This window comes from Leptinotarsa decemlineata, unplaced genomic scaffold (genome assembly GCF_025532065.1).
Source record: "Leptinotarsa decemlineata unplaced genomic scaffold, Ldec_3_MD MMD2_tig00026336_RagTag_RagTag, whole genome shotgun sequence".
Lineage (NCBI taxonomy): Eukaryota > Metazoa > Arthropoda > Insecta > Coleoptera > Chrysomelidae > Leptinotarsa > Leptinotarsa decemlineata.
This window is the reverse complement of record NW_027412692.1, coordinates 758054-779944: the sequence shown is the minus strand read 5'-3', so window position 1 is coordinate 779944 and position 21891 is coordinate 758054. Positions and strand designations below refer to the sequence as shown.

General features: G+C 35.1%; 1 protein-coding gene across 1 annotated transcript in view; it reads left to right on the top strand.

Moving 5' to 3' along the window:
• Window positions 1-21891, top strand: part of Cubn (Cubilin) — a 117538-nt gene that overhangs the window by 52148 nt on the left and 43499 nt on the right. Inside the window, exons 28-40 of the mRNA XM_023160245.2 lie at window positions 272-453; window positions 514-672; window positions 1220-1331; window positions 1390-1614; window positions 5481-5588; window positions 5649-5891; window positions 11481-11674; window positions 12217-12418; window positions 13418-13795; window positions 15253-15323; window positions 15374-15478; window positions 15534-15665; window positions 18431-18639. Of these exons, the coding sequence (XP_023016013.2) occupies window positions 272-453; window positions 514-672; window positions 1220-1331; window positions 1390-1614; window positions 5481-5588; window positions 5649-5891; window positions 11481-11674; window positions 12217-12418; window positions 13418-13795; window positions 15253-15323; window positions 15374-15478; window positions 15534-15665; window positions 18431-18639 (2320 nt within the window). The remainder of the gene's footprint in view (window positions 1-271; window positions 454-513; window positions 673-1219; window positions 1332-1389; window positions 1615-5480; window positions 5589-5648; window positions 5892-11480; window positions 11675-12216; window positions 12419-13417; window positions 13796-15252; window positions 15324-15373; window positions 15479-15533; window positions 15666-18430; window positions 18640-21891) is intronic.

Below are 21891 nucleotides of genomic sequence, written 5' to 3'. Positions count from 1 at the left end.
CCTTTTTCTTGTAGTTTGTATCTGAAAGTAACTTCTATACATGATCTACACATCTTTCTGAAGAGTTTATTTTGAAATTAATTGCTTTCTTTTTCCTTCATAAATTTACCACCTTTTTCTATACAGATGAAGGAGAAAAAAGTCAAAACCTTCCTACCCCAAAAAATAATGTACCCTAAAAATGTACCCCTTTCAATTCAACCTTATTTCGGTGATAACCCTAGTTCATAATTAACGTAGTAAAATATTTAATTTATGTGAAATGTTTCAGAATGTGGAGGTAGATTTACAGCATCTCAGGGAAGTATATTCTCTCCAAACTACCCCAAAAATTACAACAAAAACGAAACTTGCGAATACTTCATAGAAATAGAGGATGGCCATTCAATAGAACTTCACTTTGAGGATGTCGACCTTTTCAGTTCGACCAATTGTTCCAAGAATTACGTTAAAGTATACTTTTGTTGCGAATATTGATAACTGTTCACTGTAACGTTTTTCAATACATTCCAGGTTCATGATGGTCCTTCGCTTGCTTTTCCAGTTTTGGCGACAATCTGTGGAAATGAAACTCCCAACACTACGATCAGATCCTCTTACAATCATATGTATATTGAGTTCATGTCTCATTCTTTCTTCACTACGAAAGGATTTTTAGCAAAATATAACAAGGTAAAATATTTTTCACACATGTTCTTTATCATACGAACTTATTGAGAGATCAGAGTGATCTACCCAAACTATCCATATCTCTACCTAAATCCATTCATCTAAAAACATGAAAAAAAGTATATTTTGTTTTCGAGGATTGATTTTTTTGATGTAGTCTTTCAGCATGTGTACGAGTATCAATAAATTTGGCACTGCTAGAGTAGTTGCCAGATTATCCCCGTTTTCAATTACAAAATTTGATTTCTTTTGATGCAGTTTTTTGAGTTTATTTTATTTTACCGTAATAAATAATATTTCACTTTCCGAAATTTAGTTTACAAGCTTATGTTCAACTTAGTACTCGTATCTGATGAACTTGTGATCCAACATCTGACAGCGCTGTTTCAGGTCTCCTTAGTAGCCCTATTCTGAATCATTGAAGTGTTCTTGTCTTTGTAGGTGACATCGTCTCTACTATCTGATGTTACACCGCCTTCTGTTTCAATTCAAATCTTAATTTGTGGAAGAGACGAAAGTAATTGGGTTTTAACATTTTTGTGGTTTTCAGGCCTGTGGATCTAGAATATCCACCAACGACAGAGGTGTAATCGATATCGACCAAAACGAATTCACAGATAGCATCAGCAATTGCACCTGGACTATTGTTTCATCCGTACCAAGTAAATTTACCGGTGACTTTCAGAAAGTTTTCGATAATAGATAATTTTATTTCAACAGGTAGACACGTTTCTCTAACGATAAGTTATATGCATGGTCAGCCTTACTGCATGTGGGACGAAGACTCGGTGTTCATTTATAATGGGGAGTCGGAAAATTCGCCTCTATTGAAGAGTTTTTGTGGGTCGAAAATTCCTCCTACCTTGGTTAGTGATGGTTCTGCTCTCACAATTTTGATAAAATCTCCGATTACATTTTTTGCAACGTACTCGATTTACGACTCAGGTGAGTGAATTTACTAATTAAGTCATTACAGCTCGGTTGAAGTGAATGTTGAAATTTGTGACAAACTAAACATATTTCAGAACAGATAAAGTGGTAATTATTTAAAACCTGTTGTGTTACGACCTCAGTTTGTAGTTTTTGTTTTGATTATGGGCCATTTTCTAATAATGGACAATAATAATTGAAAGTCAATGAATATTTCCCTTTATATAATGTTGGTCTCGATCAAATCAACAACTTTGATTAATACATTATCATAAAATTATAAATATAACTATTCCACTTCATTATCGTTGCAAACCTCATCATTACTTTCAATCTGAATCTAATCCTTCCTGTACGATTTCTCGTCTTTCAATACTGCGGTGGAAATTTTGCGATCATTGTTCTTCTGTTCCTGCTACGACGCATAATTTCTGTTTTTTTTTTGTGGAACAGCTTCAAAGACCACTCAGAATCATCAATTCGTTGTTTTTTTGGTCAATTGTGAGCTCGCTCGCATCTACTTTGAACAGAATTTTCGCATTCCCAAATATTCATGCACAATATGTCCAACACGTTTCTTTGATGTCTTTAGAGCCTCATCTACATCGATAAACTTCACTTGGACTTTTTTTATGTTTTCGTCGGCAACAGCCTCTTTGGGGCGTCCACTGAGTGCATCGTCTCCGGTGTTTATTTCACCTCGTTTAAACTCAGCAAACCACTTCTCAACATTTGATTTTCGTAGTGCAAAGTGCGAATAATGTTTATCAAGCCAAGCCATGGCTTCAACAGTATTTTTTTTTCGCATCAACACACGAAATTCTTTTTAATCAAATTCAAAATAACAAAAGTTCTATCCCACAAATTAATTGTCCGGCAGCTGTGAAATTTGTACAGGTGTCTTTTGAAGGTTAGGATTAACTAAAAATTATATGGATTCGACACCAGTAGCGCCATCTGTGTTTTGGTTTACGACCTTTTCAGCCCACCTAATAAGTATCGAGTTTAAGAACTGTTATGGATGTAGTTGGTTATCTGTCAATAGAGACTTGAATGAACAGTTGTTGAAGTTATTTTTTATATATTACACAGGGTATTTCTTTACAACGGTACGTACGTTAGGTGGTAAATTTTCGTTATCTGGACACCCGGCCATTTTGAAAAAATTTTTGACTGTACTTACGTATTTTGATGCGTAGATTACGAATCCGAAAGAAAAAAGCGGCGCTCTCCCTTATTTAAAAAGTTACGGCCCTTCAAAGTTCAGAAAAGGGCAACTTTTCAGCCTTCTTTTTCACCAAATAAACTATTTAAAAACACAAGCATTTATTCACTAGGTCACCTTTATACCTTATTTCTCCTTCTTTAACACTTTTCACTTCAATAATCAACATTTTTCTTATAAAAATGTTAAAAAATGTACGGAGCTGCTTTTTGGTTACATATCACTGTATTTTACGTTTTTAAGGTTAATGATATGGTTGGTACGACTGATGCAGTCCATATTCCTGAAGTAATTCAAATGTTTTTTACCTTCATTCTTTAGATCGTAAATTGGTTTTTGGTGGTGTATTACGAATTTGGAATAGTAGGCGACGGCATATACCAACCGCTTTTTTCTGAAATGTCACTAGTAACTAACCTAAAAATAGAATAATGTCACCAGGAGAAGCATTCGTTTTTAAATTAAGTTTTTTATAAGAAAAATGTTGATTATTGAAGTGAAAAGTGTTAAAGAAGGAGGAATAAGGTGTAAAGGTGACCTAGTGAATAAATGCTTGTGTTTTTAAATAGTTTATTTAGTGAAAAAGAAGGCTGAAAAGTTGATCTTTTCTGAACTTTGAAGGGCCGTAACTTTTTAAATAAGGGAGAGCGCCGCTTTTTTCTTTCGGATTCGTAATCTACGCATCAAAATACGTAAGTACAGTCAAACATTTTTTCAAAATCGCCGGGTGTCCGCATAACGAAAATTTACCCCAGTAGCGTTTCAGTGGGCCCCGTAGCCAATAACAATGAAAAAGGACGCAACTGCCTTTTTTCGTATTTTTGTAACTGAAAGTACAAATTTTTGGTCTCTTGAATTTTTCATGTGACTTCGTTTCCGAAAAAAAATAAGCCATCTGCATATCATGAATATGGAAAAATTATTTTCTAATAATATTGAAAAAAAATCTCGCCCATTTGTCTCAAACTCCGAGCTAATAATTAAATTTGGATGGCAACTGAGTTGAAATCTGGTTTAATATTGAAAATCAACATTCATCTGTTTGTTTTCATTATATTTTTACCAAGTCCAATCAAGTACCTTCTCACCTGCATTGGAGACCAACTGACCAACTGACAGTGACAGTGGTATTGTCAATTCAGAGTGGTCAATTAGCAGTGATTCCATCAAGAAAAATTTTATGAACGCTGAAATAGCTCTTTTGCTATTGATTTATAAATTAGCAAATAGAAATTCGGAAGAAGCACAGATAATTTACCGGCACAGATATCCTAACAGAGTGATTCCATGTGTTGAAACACATAATCTTACATGTGTTAAAACATGGTAATAAAAATACAGGTGGTGAAAGACTAGGAACTATAACAACGTCTGAACTAGAAGAAACTTTACTCTATGCTGAAGAAGAAGATCCTTCAAATAATACTGGGAGGAATGCATTGCAGCTCGAAGTCAACCCAAAAACCATTTCTGAAAAGAAACCTCGTATACCTATATCACGGTCCGAACTCTACTGGGTCCAAGCTCAAAAGATTATTGTTTTGCAAATGGCTGATTCATACGATGGCACACAACAATAATTATTTATCAAATATTTTGTCAATGGACTAAGCAAATTTTTCACGAGTTGCGATAATGAACTCTTCATCGGAGAAAAGCACTTTCAGCAACAGTTTTCGCTGACCGTTTGGATAGGAATTATTGGTGACTATCTAATTGACCCATTTTTTTACCAGCAAGATTAACAGATGAATCCCACATGAACTTTTTGCGAGATCATTTGCCCAGTCAGAAGAATATCCTCATTTGTGAGAGAAGACATGTGGTTTATGTACGACGAGGCTCCAGCTCATTTAAGTGTTCTTGCTCGCCAGCAACTCTTCGTCTTTTCCAATCACTGTATTGGACGTGTAGGTTCTCAAAATTGTCCAGCTCGCAGTTCTGATATGAATCTTCAAGATTTTTATTCATGGGACCATTTAAAAGCCCCCGTTTATAAAACTCCTGTGCTAGATGTGAATGACTTGAGGAATCGAATAATTGATTGACAACTGCAAGATTTTTATTCATGGGGTCATTAAAAAGCCCCCGTTCATAAAACTCCTGTACTAGATGTGAATGACTTGAGGAATCGAATAATTGATTGACAATTGCAATGTACTGAGCAATCGTCCAGGTATTTTTGAACGTATCAGACAATCAATGACAAATCGATTTGAGTCGTGTATTTTATCAACAGGTGTACATTTTGCTCATTTACTTTGGGGTGTAATTTGTTTATTTTCCATTTTTAGTTATCATTTTTTTGTTCGTGGAAAGTTTCCAGAATGAGTTAGAGTTACTTCAATTTTCTTTCAAAAAAGAAGCTAGATATAAAGAAAACAGAAAGTACCAAAAAGTTGTATTTGGTTGTTTGATCTAGAAAATAAAAAACTTCAGAAAACAAGGCACTATCTTACTTTTTTGTCAATATTATTGGTTGTGGGTCTTCTGAGACATCACTGTACCTAATAATTTCAATATAGTTTCAAATATCAGTATCAAATTATCGACCCAACGAATCATCCTCTGAAGTTTCGTACCGTATTTAGGAAACACGGAGTATATAATAAATTAATTATAACATGGTGATAGATTAATGTAATTTTTTGTTTAGAATGTGGAGGCACCCTCATTTCTTCAGAAGGATTTTTCTCAACTCCAGGATATCCAAATGAATATGCCTCCGATACGCAGTGTGAATGGACGATAGAAATTTCACCCGGTTTGTATTTTTGTTGAAACAAAATCTTCGATAATTTCACGTAACCATATGTTATTTCAGGCAATCAAGTAACGCTGAATTTCATTTATTTCGAACTACTAGATTCCGATGATTGTAACAATGATTTTCTTGAAATAAGGTCGTATAACAGTTCTGGACCAGTATTGGGAACATTTTGCGGAGAAAATACTCCCGAGAATATAACACATGTGGGAAGCTTGTGGCTGCTGTATAAAGGCAGTAAACTGGCTCCTGGTGATCCTCCCATTGCAGCCAAAGGATTCTATGCCGAATATCAGTTGAGTGAGTATATTCGATGAATGACTTGAGAAACAAGGAATTGTATGACAACAGAGTGTTACTTATTAGACTTGAGTTAGTGTTATTGTTATATCTATTGTTAAATATGTGATGGACTCAACCGATACTGGATGAAAATCCATAACGTAGTCAAGAAACACTTTATTTTCAGTGCTATTGAATAGCGTAACACGTATTTCGCTATACAATAACCTCTTCAGGCGAGTCTTTACTAATTAAAATCTACATGTTCAATATTTATGTTTTACAATTTGAAGTACCTAAACTTCAAATGAGTCTGATAGAAAAATTAAAATTGCAAAATCAATTAAACGAAGATCAGATAAAGGTCGAACGGTTATTGTATTACATAAAAACGTCTACGTAGGCAAAACTCTAGATTGCCTTAATTCAAGAAGCTACGGTATTCCGAAGAATGGTCCTACAACTCTGTTCCAGAAATTATTGAATAATATTTAAAACGTTACTCTACCTGATAACGCTAAATTAATATCGTTTCATGTCCAGACTGAAGATCGAGACTAAAGATCAAGGCTATCATACCAACGACCTGCGTTCAATTCCCAACGAAAACTTTTTTATGACGTCATGAAACAGAAATGTGTTGAACGAAAAGATGGGATGACGTAAGCGCGCCACGTGACTAGGTGGTCTGTTTCGTTAAGGGATACGCCTGGTTCACAGAAAATTCAAAACTCCCGCCACGATGTTCTGAGATACAGAAGCGTGCGCTCTGATTAGTTGGCGAGCTGGATGACAGATTGAGGACGCTACGTGACAATTTGCTACATTCTGATTGGCTATCTCTCCGCCCAGCCAGCTGGGTAACAGTTTGAGGACAGCACGTGACAATTTGGTGCACTCTGGTTGACTGGGTTGTCTGTCTGTCTTGTCTGGCGAGCTGAAAAGCAACCTGACTGGTGTGATGACGTCACTGTCTCGCTGAACCGACGTAAAGTTTCCAGTATTCCGCCAATTGAAACAATTGATCTGGTTGAACATCTCTTAGACAAAATTCATGTGAATGCTATAATAAAACAGGAAATTTAAGATTAACTTTCTATTTTTTTATCTCAGAATGATTTCCAATGCGACGAAAAGTTTTATTTATAAGGACTAATTAATGGGTAACCCGTTGAGTCCTTTGCTGGCTGAAATTTTCGTGGATAACCTAGAGAATGAACCCCATAATAATCAGTTCATTAACAGTTTCTTGATCCTACATTATTCCTCCGCACACACCCCTGCCCGCATTAAAGTATTCCACTGTCGGAAAATAATTTTCAAAGAGAGCTGAGTTTCATCAAACAAATCGCTGTCAACAACGATTACAAGGTAGATATTATTCTTCTCAAAAAACTACAGAAACAAGCCATGGACCAGGATTACCCAAATTCATATTTTGGTGAACCCACCAATAATATCGCTCGTTTTTTCAAAAAAAGAATGTTTGGACGCGGCTTACAGAACGAATAATAGTTTAGGTAAAATTATTAAAAACAACAAAGACAAAAGTTCGGATAGATCAGGATTATATAAGTTCACTTGTGGCTCTTGCCCAAAACTTTATATTGGCCAAACGACGAGAATTTAATTTTTCATGCAAAAATTATATATCAAACGAAAAACAAAGCCAAGAGTCAAGATTTGTAGAGTTATCACAAAAGGATTGGATACCCTGTTAATCAATAGTTAGGACATTTAGGTCAATTGTTCGTATGGAGTTTTTCTCCAAATGGATACAAACCTCCCTAATTTTAGCATGTTGTTATTCACGACTAGCTATTGTCCGCTTCGTTTGCAAGGAATTTGATTCATACCGAAATTGTGATTGGTCAGTCTCCACTACGGTCTTCAAATCAAATAATGTATTACTGAACTATAAATGTACTATAACTTTAACTATAAATACCACAACCACAGTGTCTGCCGAATAGTGTTTTTATATCTTTTTCCAACAATTGTTTGACGTCATTCTTCATATTAACAATGACTTTTTAATTTTTTGAACCAATTGAAATACACTAAATATTGTTGCTTTTTTCCCCGTGGGTTGACCAGTAATTGACTACACTGAACAATAATCAAGCTCAACTTTATTTCACTTTAATTACAACAAACACTTCAACTAAAACTTCAACTATTATTCGAATGGCTATCGCCTTACTAGATCGCTTCGCTTACCACTCTGTTTATATATCTAGTGGAGAGTCGGATATTGGCGCGCCCTTAAGGAAAACACGTTCTAGAAATCATTAGATGTATTGAATTTCAACTCTGTATATGTCAGCTAATAGATGACTTATCTGGCAAACAAGTTGAAATGAGAAATTTTGAGTTAAGTTGAAGTGGTAGAGGAAAAAAAAACAAAAGTCAATAAAAGCGCGGTATTATCAAACCAGTCTGATAATACCGCGCCCCCTGTTTGACAATACCGTGTTCCAAAAATATATCTTTATTCAAGGCAGCATTCATTGATCAATAGGGGAGACTGGGGCAAGATGAGATAGCTAAGACAAAACTCGTTATATAAGGAAAATTAAACTCTTTAATAACATTCTTTAACAAAAGAGGTAACCATTATACATTTCTCTCTTATAATTAAACGTTGTAGCATGCAAAATCACAGAACTTTTTTTGGCAAATAATGAAAAAATAAACTCGGCAAATTTCCCGTTTTGCCCCATAACTGGGGTAAGATGGGAAACGCTGTGGGCAAAACGAGTACGCTTTTTAATCGGGTAGGCAGCGTTCACAAATGTGTGTCTCTTCATCTTCCTCATCTACTCCGGCACATGAATTATGCGCCCAACCGTGGCACACGCCGCAGATGACCCAACCTTCGGTTGAATCTGAGTATAAGTACCCACAATAGATGCAAGCACAGTCATCATTCTCTTCTTGGGATGAACTATCTTCCGATTCAGTTTCTTTTTTGCACCTTTTGGTTTGATGCTTTTTATGCAGGTTTTCCTTGTCAGTTGTCTTTTTAATCTTCTTTGCAGTCTTTTTTTCAAGTTTCTTTATTTGTTTTTTACCTTTTTCAGTCACTTGATTATCAGTACATAGAAAATGTTATTTTAATCACAAGGGCGGGGCAAAACGGGATAGTATCCCATTATGCCCCGATCATATTGCCCCGATACACACGTAGGTAAAAAAGATGACTCAATTCTAACCTCAAACTTTACCGGCGGAAAAATCTGGTTTGAATTTAATGTTTTGGACTACTATAATAAGCTCGGGATTGAAATAATACATTAACGCAGGTACTTACATGTCTGTATATCAGTTTTCGAATCAAATATCGCGTAAAAACACTTGCAATATCACTTTTTTCCCTCTGCAACGCAAAAACGAGTTCTAACCTGTTCGCTCTGCTTGGACACACTAGCGGAGAGTGACGTTCGTGCAAATGGCGCAGTCGCCGCTCAGAACACGATTACTATTCACGCACACAAACTTACTTCCCGTGCTGCCCCGAACTTCATCTTGTCCCGGTCTCCCCTACAAAAGGAATCAGCAAAAATCGCAAATATAGTTATCGGCAGATGCTTGACCACTGCAGTCTTAATGCACCCACTGGGAACAATTGTTTTTCTCGATAGCAAACTCGTAGGCCAGTTTACGTAGTTGTTGCTGAGTGACCCCATAAAATGTTTTTGCTAGTAGGACAACATGATCATTTATCTCTTTCTCTTCTTCATTTGAAAATGTTGCATGTCGACCCATACGAGGATCATAATATGCTCCTCTTTTAATTCTGTCTCGTATTGACGATTTTGGCGAGTCGAAAGTTCTTGTCACCTCTTTAACTTTTCTTCCAGAACGTACAGCTTCCAGAGCAGCTTTCATCTGAGCTGGATCCCATAACGCATTTTTCTCTTTGGAGTAGGTTCAGTCATCTGTAGAAAAATTATATTAGCATGGTCTGATAATACCGCGCGGCTGATAATACCGCGCCCTGAGCGTGCAATTATCAGACGTGACCATTTTGAATGCATGCAAAGATAATTCAGATAATGGAAATGTGGAACAAGCAATCAACATCACATAGTTTTCCTAATATTATTAGCCGTCTATCGCAGATCAATATGTAACATTTAAATAAAAGGTTTAGTACCTACCTCGATCCAAAAAATGATAAAAGTTATAAGAATTTTCACGGTAAACAATAAACACGTGCCGAGCTCGATCAAGTGTTTGCAATGGAAATATTTGAACTGCGGGGCGAAAAAAGACGTTCAAGCTAACGACTATTTGTGCGGTGTTGCCAAAAATTATTTTCTATTGGGAGATAATGTGGTGCGCGGTATTATCGACCTCGCGCCATTATCAGACTCTTCCCTAATCGAATGCGGTATAAAATTCGCCAGAGTTCCATCGAAATCGATATCATTATTCTCACTGCATCTAGAGCGGCATCCTAAATTCGATCGCTCTTCACTTCGTCACAATTGATTTATGGCTAGCAGTGGCGGCCGGCGTTATTTTCTTGTTGGAGATTATCACTTGATAGTATATAATTTGACTCGTGATTCTTGCCCAATATTTTATGAGGGGATTTTTTCCCAAATGAGAGCATAGGAGTAGCTTTTCAAATGTGAAGACCAATTCCGCATTTGCCAAATGACTAAATAGAACTGAATTCTTCATAGCTTTGGAATCTGTTTTCTGATGTGGAAATTGGTAATTAGTTCATCACTTGATAATTTAATGAGTTTGTAAAATTTTCTTTTACGATGTTTAAATTTTTAAATAATTTTTACTTAAACTCAGGGAAAATTATCAATCAATAAGTAGGTATGATCCATATTGTTGATATAAAAAGCATACATTCAATGGACTGGATTTTTTTATGACTTTTTATGTTTCGATTAATTTTTACCTAAACGCAGTAATAACGTAGATGGAAAGTGATATGATTTAAATTGTTATTATATGAAGCACAAATTAAGTAGAATTTAATTATTATGGAAACGCTTGAGGAAGTTTTTGTATAGCAGAACACAGGTTACGGTTTTGTAAACTGTTCAGTGAAAATCTCACAATACAGTTTTTCTTGAATACTAAATGTTGAGTGAAGCTCACCACAGTACATCAGTGAAAACTTTTCTCAAATTATTTAAACCGTTTCAATTCAACTTAACAAATCATCGTTTTAAAAAAATAACTGATCTTTAAAACAAAGCATGAAATTAAGAAACAACAAAAATCAATTGGCGCTCCGGGGCGACTTCATTGATTCCAGTAGCGCATTTGCTTTTTCAGCTGCAGGGAAACCCGGAAAACCTGCAGCACCACATCATCTGAAGATCTTGATCTGCCAATGTCCTCTATTTTATAGAATGAAATGTAGGGTGTCTCCAGAAACTCCAATAAATTCAAGACATCGCCAGAACACATATCGCATATTAGGAAAAATAATAGTTTTTTTTTATATTTTCATAATTTTTTATATCTCGATAAGCGTTAAACTGCTTCATATGCTGCATGTGGTAGGTATCTTGAAACACATTTCTAATAAATATTTTTCGCAAACCACACATATCAGTTTAAAAAATGTTTCAGATGACTACAGCGAATTAACGGGTAAAAGTGGTGAAATATATTCCCCGTTATATCCCCGTCCATATCTGGAGTACAAAACATTCTCATATAAAATAACAGTAGAATCGAAAAAAAGGATTCTCCTGTCCTTCAAAGAGTTTTCCTTGGATGCTCTAGATAATATCGATGAAGATTGTTACTTTGCTGTATTTCAGGTAACGTGAAAACAAAGGTTTGAAATTGATTATTATTTTGTTCAAAAAAATCATTTATTAATTATGCCCGATTTTCATATACATATTTAAATCGATGTCTGATGTTTATTGATTCTATTAAAAATAATGATCAATCATTGAGTGAGACAGTATTTCATGAATGATAATGACTGAATTGTGATCAATGAAGTAGATAATGAAAATCACATTTTATACGAAAAATATGTCATCGATATGCTAATAGTTGATACTCTCCACCTACCAAACTCAACATAAATCATTGATATATTCAACGAATTCCTATTTTTGATTTCAAAAATCAAAAATTATTATTGTCAGTCATATAAATTCCTTTCCAAATCAATGTCCAGAATAAAATCTTTTCATTTACGATCAAAAATCAAAATCACTCTTGATGAAGATCATCGAATAAATAAAAAAATAAATCCAGATGACATTTTAGATCGTATTTGATTTTTTTTAATGATCGATTTCAAACCCAGGTGAAAACATATCCACAGATACTCATGATTACTTTTCAGGTGTTCGATGGTGTTGACGACACAGCAGTTTCTTTGGGAAGATACTGTGGTTTAACGGCACCACAACCTTTGAAATCCTCGTCAAACATCATGTTTATCAATGTGGAATATAACAGCCCTCGAATTGGATCAAAATTCATTGTCGGATGGGAAGAGATACCAGGAGTTAATCCATTTGGAGTGATGAATCCTCCTAACTATAGTAAGAACTTTCTATACTTTTCCAGCGATATACCCTTCAATCTTTTCCAGGTTGTCAAAAACTTTAAAAAACGAAATGATGTATCTTTTCTGACAATTCAAAAATATTATTTTTTTATACCTCGTATTATACCACTCCATCAAAAAGTAGTAGACAGCAGAAGTTAATCCATTTGGAGTGATAAATCCTTTGAACTATAATAGCAATCTCTTAATTATAGTAGTAACCTCCTAACTATAGAATCAGCAGATAGCAGAAATTAATCCATTTGGAGTGATTAATTATCCTAGCTTCAGTAGTGATAAATCCTCCTAACTATATTAGCGATAAAGCATCCGAACTATAGTATTGATAAATCCTCCTAACTATAATAGTAACCTCAAAACTAAAATAGTAGCATATAGCAAGAGTTGATCCATTTGGAGTGATAAATCCTTTGAACTATAATAGCAATCTCTTAACTATAGTAGTAACCTCCTAAGTATAGTATCAGCAGATAACAGAAATCAATCCATTTGGAGTGGTGAATTATCGTAGCTTCAGTAGTGACGAATCATCCTAACTATATTAGCGACAAATCATACGAACTATAGTTGTGATGAATCCTTCTAATTATAGTAGTAACCTCAAAACTAAAATAGTAGCAGATATCAGGAGTTAATCCTTTTGGAGTGATAAATCCCCCTAACTATAATAGTTAGGGGGGAATCTTCAAAACTATAATAGTGATATATCCTTCTAACTAGAGTAGTCATCGGAGATAAACTCAAGATGTAAGAACCTCTGTAGAAGCTAGCCACTCGCGTCATCGAAACGTCAGGAACAAATTCCAAACTATTTATTGGTATTCAATTACAAGGAAAGTTAAAATTACCCTAAACAAGAAACAAATAACAAAAAGTTCCCTTTTTATATTAAATAACTCATTAACTAATTGTTACACCTTCTCGATTCTAACTTTTATGAAACTTTAAATATGCTGACTTCAAAAACTTACAGATACCACTTGTGGAGCACAGGAAATAAGTATCACTCCTTTACGGAACTTCACATTCCATTCCCCGGGATTCCCAGGAGGATATGAACCGAATTTGCGGTGTGAATGGATTTTTTCCACAATACCAATGAACCACTTAACAATCCAGTTTCTATCTTTGAATTTTGAAAGTGGTAGATTCAGATTTCACCAAAATTGTAACTTCCTGAGCGATAATGTGATAATCTATCAAAAACACAGAAATGATAACGATTGGCAATTGATGAAGACAGTTTGTAAATATGACTCAAGCATTTTTTCTGCAACGGATTTGATAAAAGTCCGATTCGAAACTACGCGATATATGAATGGATCAGGCTTCGAAGCCAGAGTCGAAGACGGTGAGTAGCATCCGAAATAACATTTTCGGCTCAGGCTGTGAAAACAGAAACAGACGCTTGCTGTAAAAAATTGTGGAAGGAATGATTTTTATGGTGATTATTTGAATAATGCTTATTTGTGACCAACATTTTACAAAATAAAAGCAAATTTTTCATTTCAAAATTATTCCTGAATAGTAGGTTCTGCTAACGAAACACAAATAATTATTATACGAATTATAGAGGACACCATTCTCTATTTGAAAATTAAGAAACTTCATTTCCACAAACTTTTCATTAAAATAACCATGGGTTCAACTTTTTCTCAAAGGCTATTGAATTTTTCTTTTTTTTTTGGTGGTCAGGATTGATATACTCGTATGCGAATATCAATCTCTGTTATCAATGTCAACTTCCGTAATCCTTGATATTTCTATAATGTATGTTTCATTATTGCAGTATTTGCTTGGAATAGAGCCATTCAGTCAAATTTTCCTGTAACCAGCTCTATTGCATCCTTATCTACAGCAACTTGAAATAAAATGTACTTAACACCTGAATGTTATGATTGATACTTTCACGTTCTACAAAAACATATACAATTTTTATCACAGTATCATTGCCGTGTTGACAATCTTTATCAGCCTGCTTGATTTCATACGAAGTAATTTTTATCATTCAATTATGAAGAGAGACAATGTTTATAGTGACTTTAATGACCAAGTTGACCGTGAGGTATAGAGAATAAAAACAGAATTGAACAGGAAATATTATTATCCAAAATGGTGCTGATGAGGCGGGTAAGACAAGTGTCTTGTCCCAAAATTTCGGAGTACACCACTGAGGATGACGGTTTTACATGGAAGAACATTTAATAATACTCTTTCATATATCACATTGAGTAGTATTTCCATAAATAATATCTGGTTCATTTCCATTGCGAATGTTTATAATACAAACTGAATGAGAAAAAGTTATTTTAATGTAATTCAATATACATGAAAAGTAGTTGTTCAGGATTTCTTCTTCTTCTTTTCGTGTAATTCAATATACGTGTGAAAGTAGTTGTTGGTAGCTGAAAAAATTCCTTTATATGCACTACAAATCTCAATGAAGATTTTTCAATGTTTTGTTCCTTTCTTTATGAGTTTTTTACAGTTTTTATTCAATGATAGAGAGGTAGGAATCCAGAAATTTATTTACAGTGAGATCACAGCTCACTATTAAACCATTATTACTAGGCTAGTATTACTCCGGCAAAGATTTTTAACATATTCGATGAAATGTCAGATCTTATCGATGATTATGTAGAAAAAAATTATTTTAAAAGAAAAGTTTTGTTTTCACATCGCTGAAACTCATTATTCATTATTCTTACAAATAATATAAACAGAATGTGTTCCTACCCCACTTTTTGTACCGCAAAACCGTCTTCGCACTAGGCTGTTTGTATGAAATACTGAATTGGGATTTTTCAGCTTGTGGAGGATATCTAACAGAACCAACAGGATACATAATTTTCAATGGTTCAACTCCCCGTGATGATAACGTAAGAATGTTTTTGAAGTAATTATTTCTTTCACAGATTTTTTTTTGTAGTGCGAATGGAACATAACCGTGCGATCTACCAAAACTATTGAATTAGTCTTCGAAGAAATGAATGTTAGATATGACAGGAATAAAGGTTGTGATAATTATATTATGGTATGTGCTAATGAAGATGGTTGGTTCGCATAATGAGATAGTTTTGCTATTTTAGGTGAGGAATGGAAAGTTTCCGGATTCACCAATACTAGGAAGCGGTAAATATTGTGGCAGTGAATTACCCGAAAAACTCCACTCTACTGGAAATAATCTTTATGTGAAGTATCGTGGATCCCCTGACTCGTCGGTAAGCACATACAGGGTGTTTCAAATTCGATCCTCACCATTGGAATCTCGGAAACTATAAGAGATACGAGGATGGTTAAATTGGGGCAAAGTTGCGCATTTACCTGACTAGCAATATACTGTTGAGAAAGTTCTGAAATTCCGAGTATATCCGAAGATATCCGAAAAAAAACAGAAATTTCGAAAAATGATTTTTATTTTTTTTATGGTTTAATTTTTTGAAAGATTCGAATATAAATTGCACTTCCATTGCCACTTTTCTCCTGCTACATAATGGTGTTTTCAGATTTGCTATCCGACGTTTCGTCTTCCGGCCACCATAATCAACTTTATTTTTCTTATGGGCGCTACATTGGATTGTTTCTGTTTTGAATAGAACCAGGTTTTACCTTTTCCATAATGTATCATAAGTTATCATTCTTTTTCCAAAAATTGAAAATTAAAAAAAAGTATGCTTATCATAATAGGCTTTGACTTTGATGTTTCTAAATTTGACTTTCAATTTGCCAAACTCAATGACATTTTGTTATTGTACAAGTCATTGAATTTTTGGCGAAAAATGGCTTTCACGAATGAAGAAAAAAGATATATGATACAAATTTGTTACAAATACGATAGAAACAGTGTTAGGGCATCGGAAATGTATTTAAACTTGTATCCCGAAAGACGACAACCACATCGAAGTATGTTCAAGTTATTGGATCAAAATCCCTCCGAGTTTGGTTCGTTTTGAAAAGCCAATGAAAAAATACGGAGACAGAATCAACAATCAAAATTTGATAAATGAGATGTATATGAGGTAAATTAGACAGTGTGTCCTTTTCAATGAAAATAGAACTTTGAACAAATAACAATAATTAACTAAAATGTAAAGACAAAAGTAAATCATAGCAAATGCTCAAAATACTGGCTTTGTTCATGATAACACAACTCTGCCCTTCTTCGAATATTATTCACTGCACGATTAATTTCCCTCCTCCTCAATCTTACGAACTCTCTAACAAAGCTTAGGTCATCAATATTTTAATATTTCCTCTGACCATAAACTCTATTTTTCAGTGTATCCCATAAGAATGTATCCATAACACTTAAGACTGGAGACCATGCTGCCACGTCACCGGCCCATTATTCCCTATCCATTTAACATCAAACCTTTCATAGAGGTAATTAGATACTCGTGTGGTAGTGTGCAGTGGAGCACCATCATGTTGAAACCAGATGTTATAGTTAGCCAAAGGTAGATCATCCAATAAGTCTTTGAAAATTGTCATTAAAAACTGGGCACAGTTGTGTCTTGAACAAGGCCAGCATTTTGAGCATTGCTGTGATTAACTTCTGTCTTCACATTTCAGTTATATTCTCATTGTAAAGGGCACAATCTTTAATTTACCAAACCAAACTCGGTGAGATTTTGATCCAATAACTTGAAGACAGCTTTCGCCAAAAATTAATGACTTGAACAATAACGAAATGTCATTGAGTGTAACAACTTGAAAGTCGAATTTAGAAACATCAAAGTCAAATTTTTTTCAATATGTCCAATTTTTAAAAAAAGAATGATAAATTATGATACATAATTGAAAATGTAAAATCTGGTTCAATTCAATACAGAAAGAATCCAATGTAGCGCCCATTATAAAAAATAAAGTTAATGATGGTGGCCGAAAGACGAAACGTCGGATAGCAAATCTGAAAACACCATTATGTAGCAGGGGAAAAGTTACCACGTGAACGTGCAATTTATTTTCTAATCCTTCAAAAAATAAAACCAGAAAAAAATAAAAACTATTTTCCGAAATTTCTGTTTTTTCCGAATATCTCCGGAATTTCACAACTTTCCCAACCATCTTCGTATCCCTCATAATTTCCGAGATCCCAATGGTGAGCATCGAATTTGTTCGGATATGTTTCTTCGGTCATTAGTATGTTGTTTTTGAGTTCGGGTTGAACCGCGTCTGGAGTTTGGTGTTCGACGTTTCGGCTCCGATTTTAGAGCCACTTTCAAAAAATTGATGTAACTTGATGCCGAAGCCTCAATTTGCCTACTCCACATGTCTCGTCACGAGTTTTCTCTGATCTAAGAAGTAGGCAGAAAACAAAATAGAAAACTCTTGTCCAATTAAACCGACCTTGTAGTTCTTATCGCTTCCAAGATAGCAGTAGTAGGATCAAACTTCAGACATCACCAGAAGATGGCAAATGAGAGTTGCGGAACATTGTGAAAATAATCCTTGTGAGGATGAAGAACACGGAGCGAAACCCGAAAAAACAGCTCATCATACTTTGTCTGTGAGGATTAAATTGGCAGATATAAAGTTTTCAATATGCTTAATCGAAAGAAAATAATACTTCAGGTTATACCGGAAGTTTTGCTTTTTTCATCTGATAAATCTGATATACAAGCAAAAACACTTTTATCACTGAGACACATGTTTTATGTCATCTTATGTCACATGTTATGTTAAGTTATCATGTCACGTATGTATGTGAATGCAATGAAATGTTATGTAAAGTAATATTGAAGCACTACCTCGACCAGATATTTTTCTCGAGATAATCCATTTAGTTGAAGTTGGGATAATTCTGCGAATAGCCACGATGCTCCCAAGGTGGCTCAGGGATTTATTAACATTGCCTACCAAGAACAAGTGGCTAATGACCAAAGAAGTCGATACCCAACAAAAAAATCAAAACATAGGTACAATGAAAAAAGGGGCATTATCATTCATAGTTTCCCAATACATTTCTAATATTTGTATTTTTCAGAATTTCAGACTGAAATATCAAGAAATTTCCGCATCTTGTGGCGGAGAAATTATATTGAGTCCCTATGATAATCATACAGAAATATCCTCACCGAATTATCCAAATATACCCCAGCCACACATTGAATGTCAATGGATCATAAGAAGTCCTCCTGGAGAATTACTTCGAATCGATTTTCAAGACAGATTCGATCTAACCTTTTCCAAGAAGTGAGTATTCAAAACTATCACAGCTTTTTTGATCGATTAAAAGAAAAAATAAAGAAGTCGAAAAAAAAACACACTTACTGTGTCTACTCCAAAAAATCCTGAAGAACGTTAAATATTTCCCAACTGAACCGAATGAATCAATAATTATTAGATGAGATTTGTGATTCTATCGAATGAACTAGCTGTGAATTTCCATCCGCTGAAAACAAAAAACATTTTAAAATATTAATCAAATAACACTATCTGAATTTGTATTCGATCGCAGAAATGTATCTAGGCAAATTTAGTAATTTGTCCTTCTTATTTAAATAATCAAAAAAATTATTTCATTTTAATTTGAAGAAGTGAAAGCCAACCAACTTTCCTTCCAAAAACTTTTCCCTCCTAAGAATACACCCCTTCCAATTTTAATAATGTATTGCTTGTGGTGTGCCCTAAGGATCTATATTAAGCCCAACGCTTTCATGAATCCATATAAAGTCAGTACTGAATAAAAAACTTACAATCAAAATAGTTTGAAACCTTCAAAAGGATGCCAAAACAAGTTATTAAAGTGTATTTATGAATTAATCAGGAACCGACATTAAAATTCAATGAATCAAGAAAACTTTCTCATATCTGAATTTTCCATAAAGTGAGAAAGTGTCTATTCATGCACAAAATGTTTACTGGACACTAAAATTTTAACATAAGATTTTAAAGTTGTTCATAATTATAACTGTCAGATAAATAATCTGTTTCAATATTTGGTACTAAATAGCAAAAGCTCACTGAGGAATTTGAAAACTTGCCTATTGCGGAACTAAGCTTCGGTATCAAAAACTCCTTAGAGTTCATACAACATACAACATTATGAACAGGTTAGGTTAGGTAAGGTTCAAAGTGAGTGGGTCTATTCGACCCTCCACCGCAACCCGCAAGGATTTATTGTGGCATACACCTATTCACACTCGACCAAATAAACCAAGCTTCTTAACGAAGCCGATTAGTTTGTATGGTGAGTGGTCTCTCAGGTCAGATGGTAAGAGTACGTCTATGCCGAACTCTAAAAACCTGATTCGGTCCCCAGCGGGGCAGGCACAAAGTATATGCTCTGATGTTTCATCGTTAATGAGGTAGTCGGATAGTCAAGGTGCAAGATTCTCATCTTGATACCCGCGACAACCTTCCCATATGAGGGTTTTTGCACGTCAGCTACACCTGACGATGCCTTAGATTCAACGGTGCAGTGCTTTTTCGCCTCTGGTTTTGGTGAATCATCACTTGAGCGCAAACGTTTGCTAACTTGCTCATGGGGGGTTTGTTCCTTCACCTGAGACAGATTCTGCGTACGCCGCTCAAGAATTTGATGCAAGGTGGTTTCACAAAGTACCCCGCTCTTGAGGAGACGACTCAGTCATTTCCTGGCTGCACCACCAAACCTTTTTTTTAAGGTTCAGTTGTTGGATCAGGAGTTGGGGAGTTGAGAAGCTCTCGCTCCTGAACTAAATTTATAGGGAGGTCAGTTGGAGTCGTAAACTCGACATCCATCTCCTCTGTAGACTCGCTCCTGAACTAAATTCACAGGAAGGTCAGTTGAAATCGTAAACTCGACACCCATCTCCTCTGTAGACTCGCTCCTCATCTGAATTTACAGGGAGGTCAGTTGGAGTCGTAAGCTCGACATACATCTTCTCTATAGACTCAGCGTCAGAAATAATTTTTAAGTGTACTCTGTCCATAAAAGTCTCACGAGTAGCTAGGGAAAGAAGGTCAATCACGGCAGAGCTCCGCTTTCGGTAACTTGAAGGTTCCATAGAGTCAGCTGATGGGCTCAGTGTCATTCATCCTTTCGGCACAGATACACACACCTCAGGATTAAGCCATCGTTGGGATGCCATTTAGTTAGGGAATAACTGAACCACAAGTGATTCTGTCATATTCAGCGGGGCTACGTGAAAGCAGGCATCCGATGGGCGGTTTGCTCAACCCCCACATCCTAAGCCAATGCACTCGCCAAAAACAGCATGCACAGTGGTCAGGCAATGAAAGATGAACAAGGACAGCCAACCCGCCATGAACAGACTAAAATATCTATTAAAATAAGATATAAGGAACACTTATTGGCGTGAAGTTATCCACAGATTTCTGGCCACACATGCTGACGTAGAGGAAAATAAAAATCTGTGGTTGGGATACGAAATTATTAGCACTCGTACTAATATCTGTGGCTGGAAATACCTATTCACTATAGGTTGAACGAGAAATTATTTGGTGTTTAACTTTTTTATAGAATCTTGACTAGATTGACGCGTCAATAATCGTTTTTTCATCAACAATACAGATTTAGGGAATAATAAAATTGTAAATATTAGACTTACTTTCCAATAACCCATATAGAAATGATATCAGATGATGTGCGTCCATCAAAATCACACAACTTCTATAGTTTCTTGAGAATATTAACTTGGTGATGACAGTTTTCTTGTCATCTAAATAGATTTCGAAAAAGAAATTGTTGAAACAATCAGACTCATTTTTGAGATTCCTTGTATTCATGAAAATCTCACAACTCTTATACAGATTTCGAGAGAAAAATTGTTGCAAAAATCAGACTCACTTTTAAAACACCTTGTAGAATTGGAACCAGAAGATGTGCGTTCATGAAAATCACACAACTGTTATAGAATCTTGGGTAGATTGATATGGTGAAAACCGTTTCCTTGTCACCCATACAGATTTCGAGAGAAAAATTGTTGCAACAATCAGACTCACTTTTTAAAACACCTTGTAGAATTGTAACCAGAAGATGTGCGTTTATGAAAATTACACAAGTAATATAGAATCTTGGGTAGATAAACACAGTGAAAACCGTTTTCTGGTCACCCATACAGATTTCGAGAAAAAAATTGTTGCAACAATCAGACTCACTTTTTAAAACACCTTGTAGAATTGGAACCATATGTTATGTGTTCATGAAAATCACATAACTCTTATAGAATCTTGGGTAGATCGATATAGTGAAAACCGTTAGTGAAAACATCTTCTGGTTCCAATTCTACAAGGTGTTCTAAAAAGTGAGTCTGATTGTTGCAACAATTTTTCTCTCGAAATCTGTATGGGTGACAAGGAAACGATTTTCACTATGTTGATCTACCCAAAATTCTTTAACAGTTTTGTAATTTTCACGAACGCACATCTTCTGGTTACAATTCTACAAGGTGTTTTAAAAAGTGAGTCTGATTGTAGCAACAATTTTTCTCTCGAAATCTG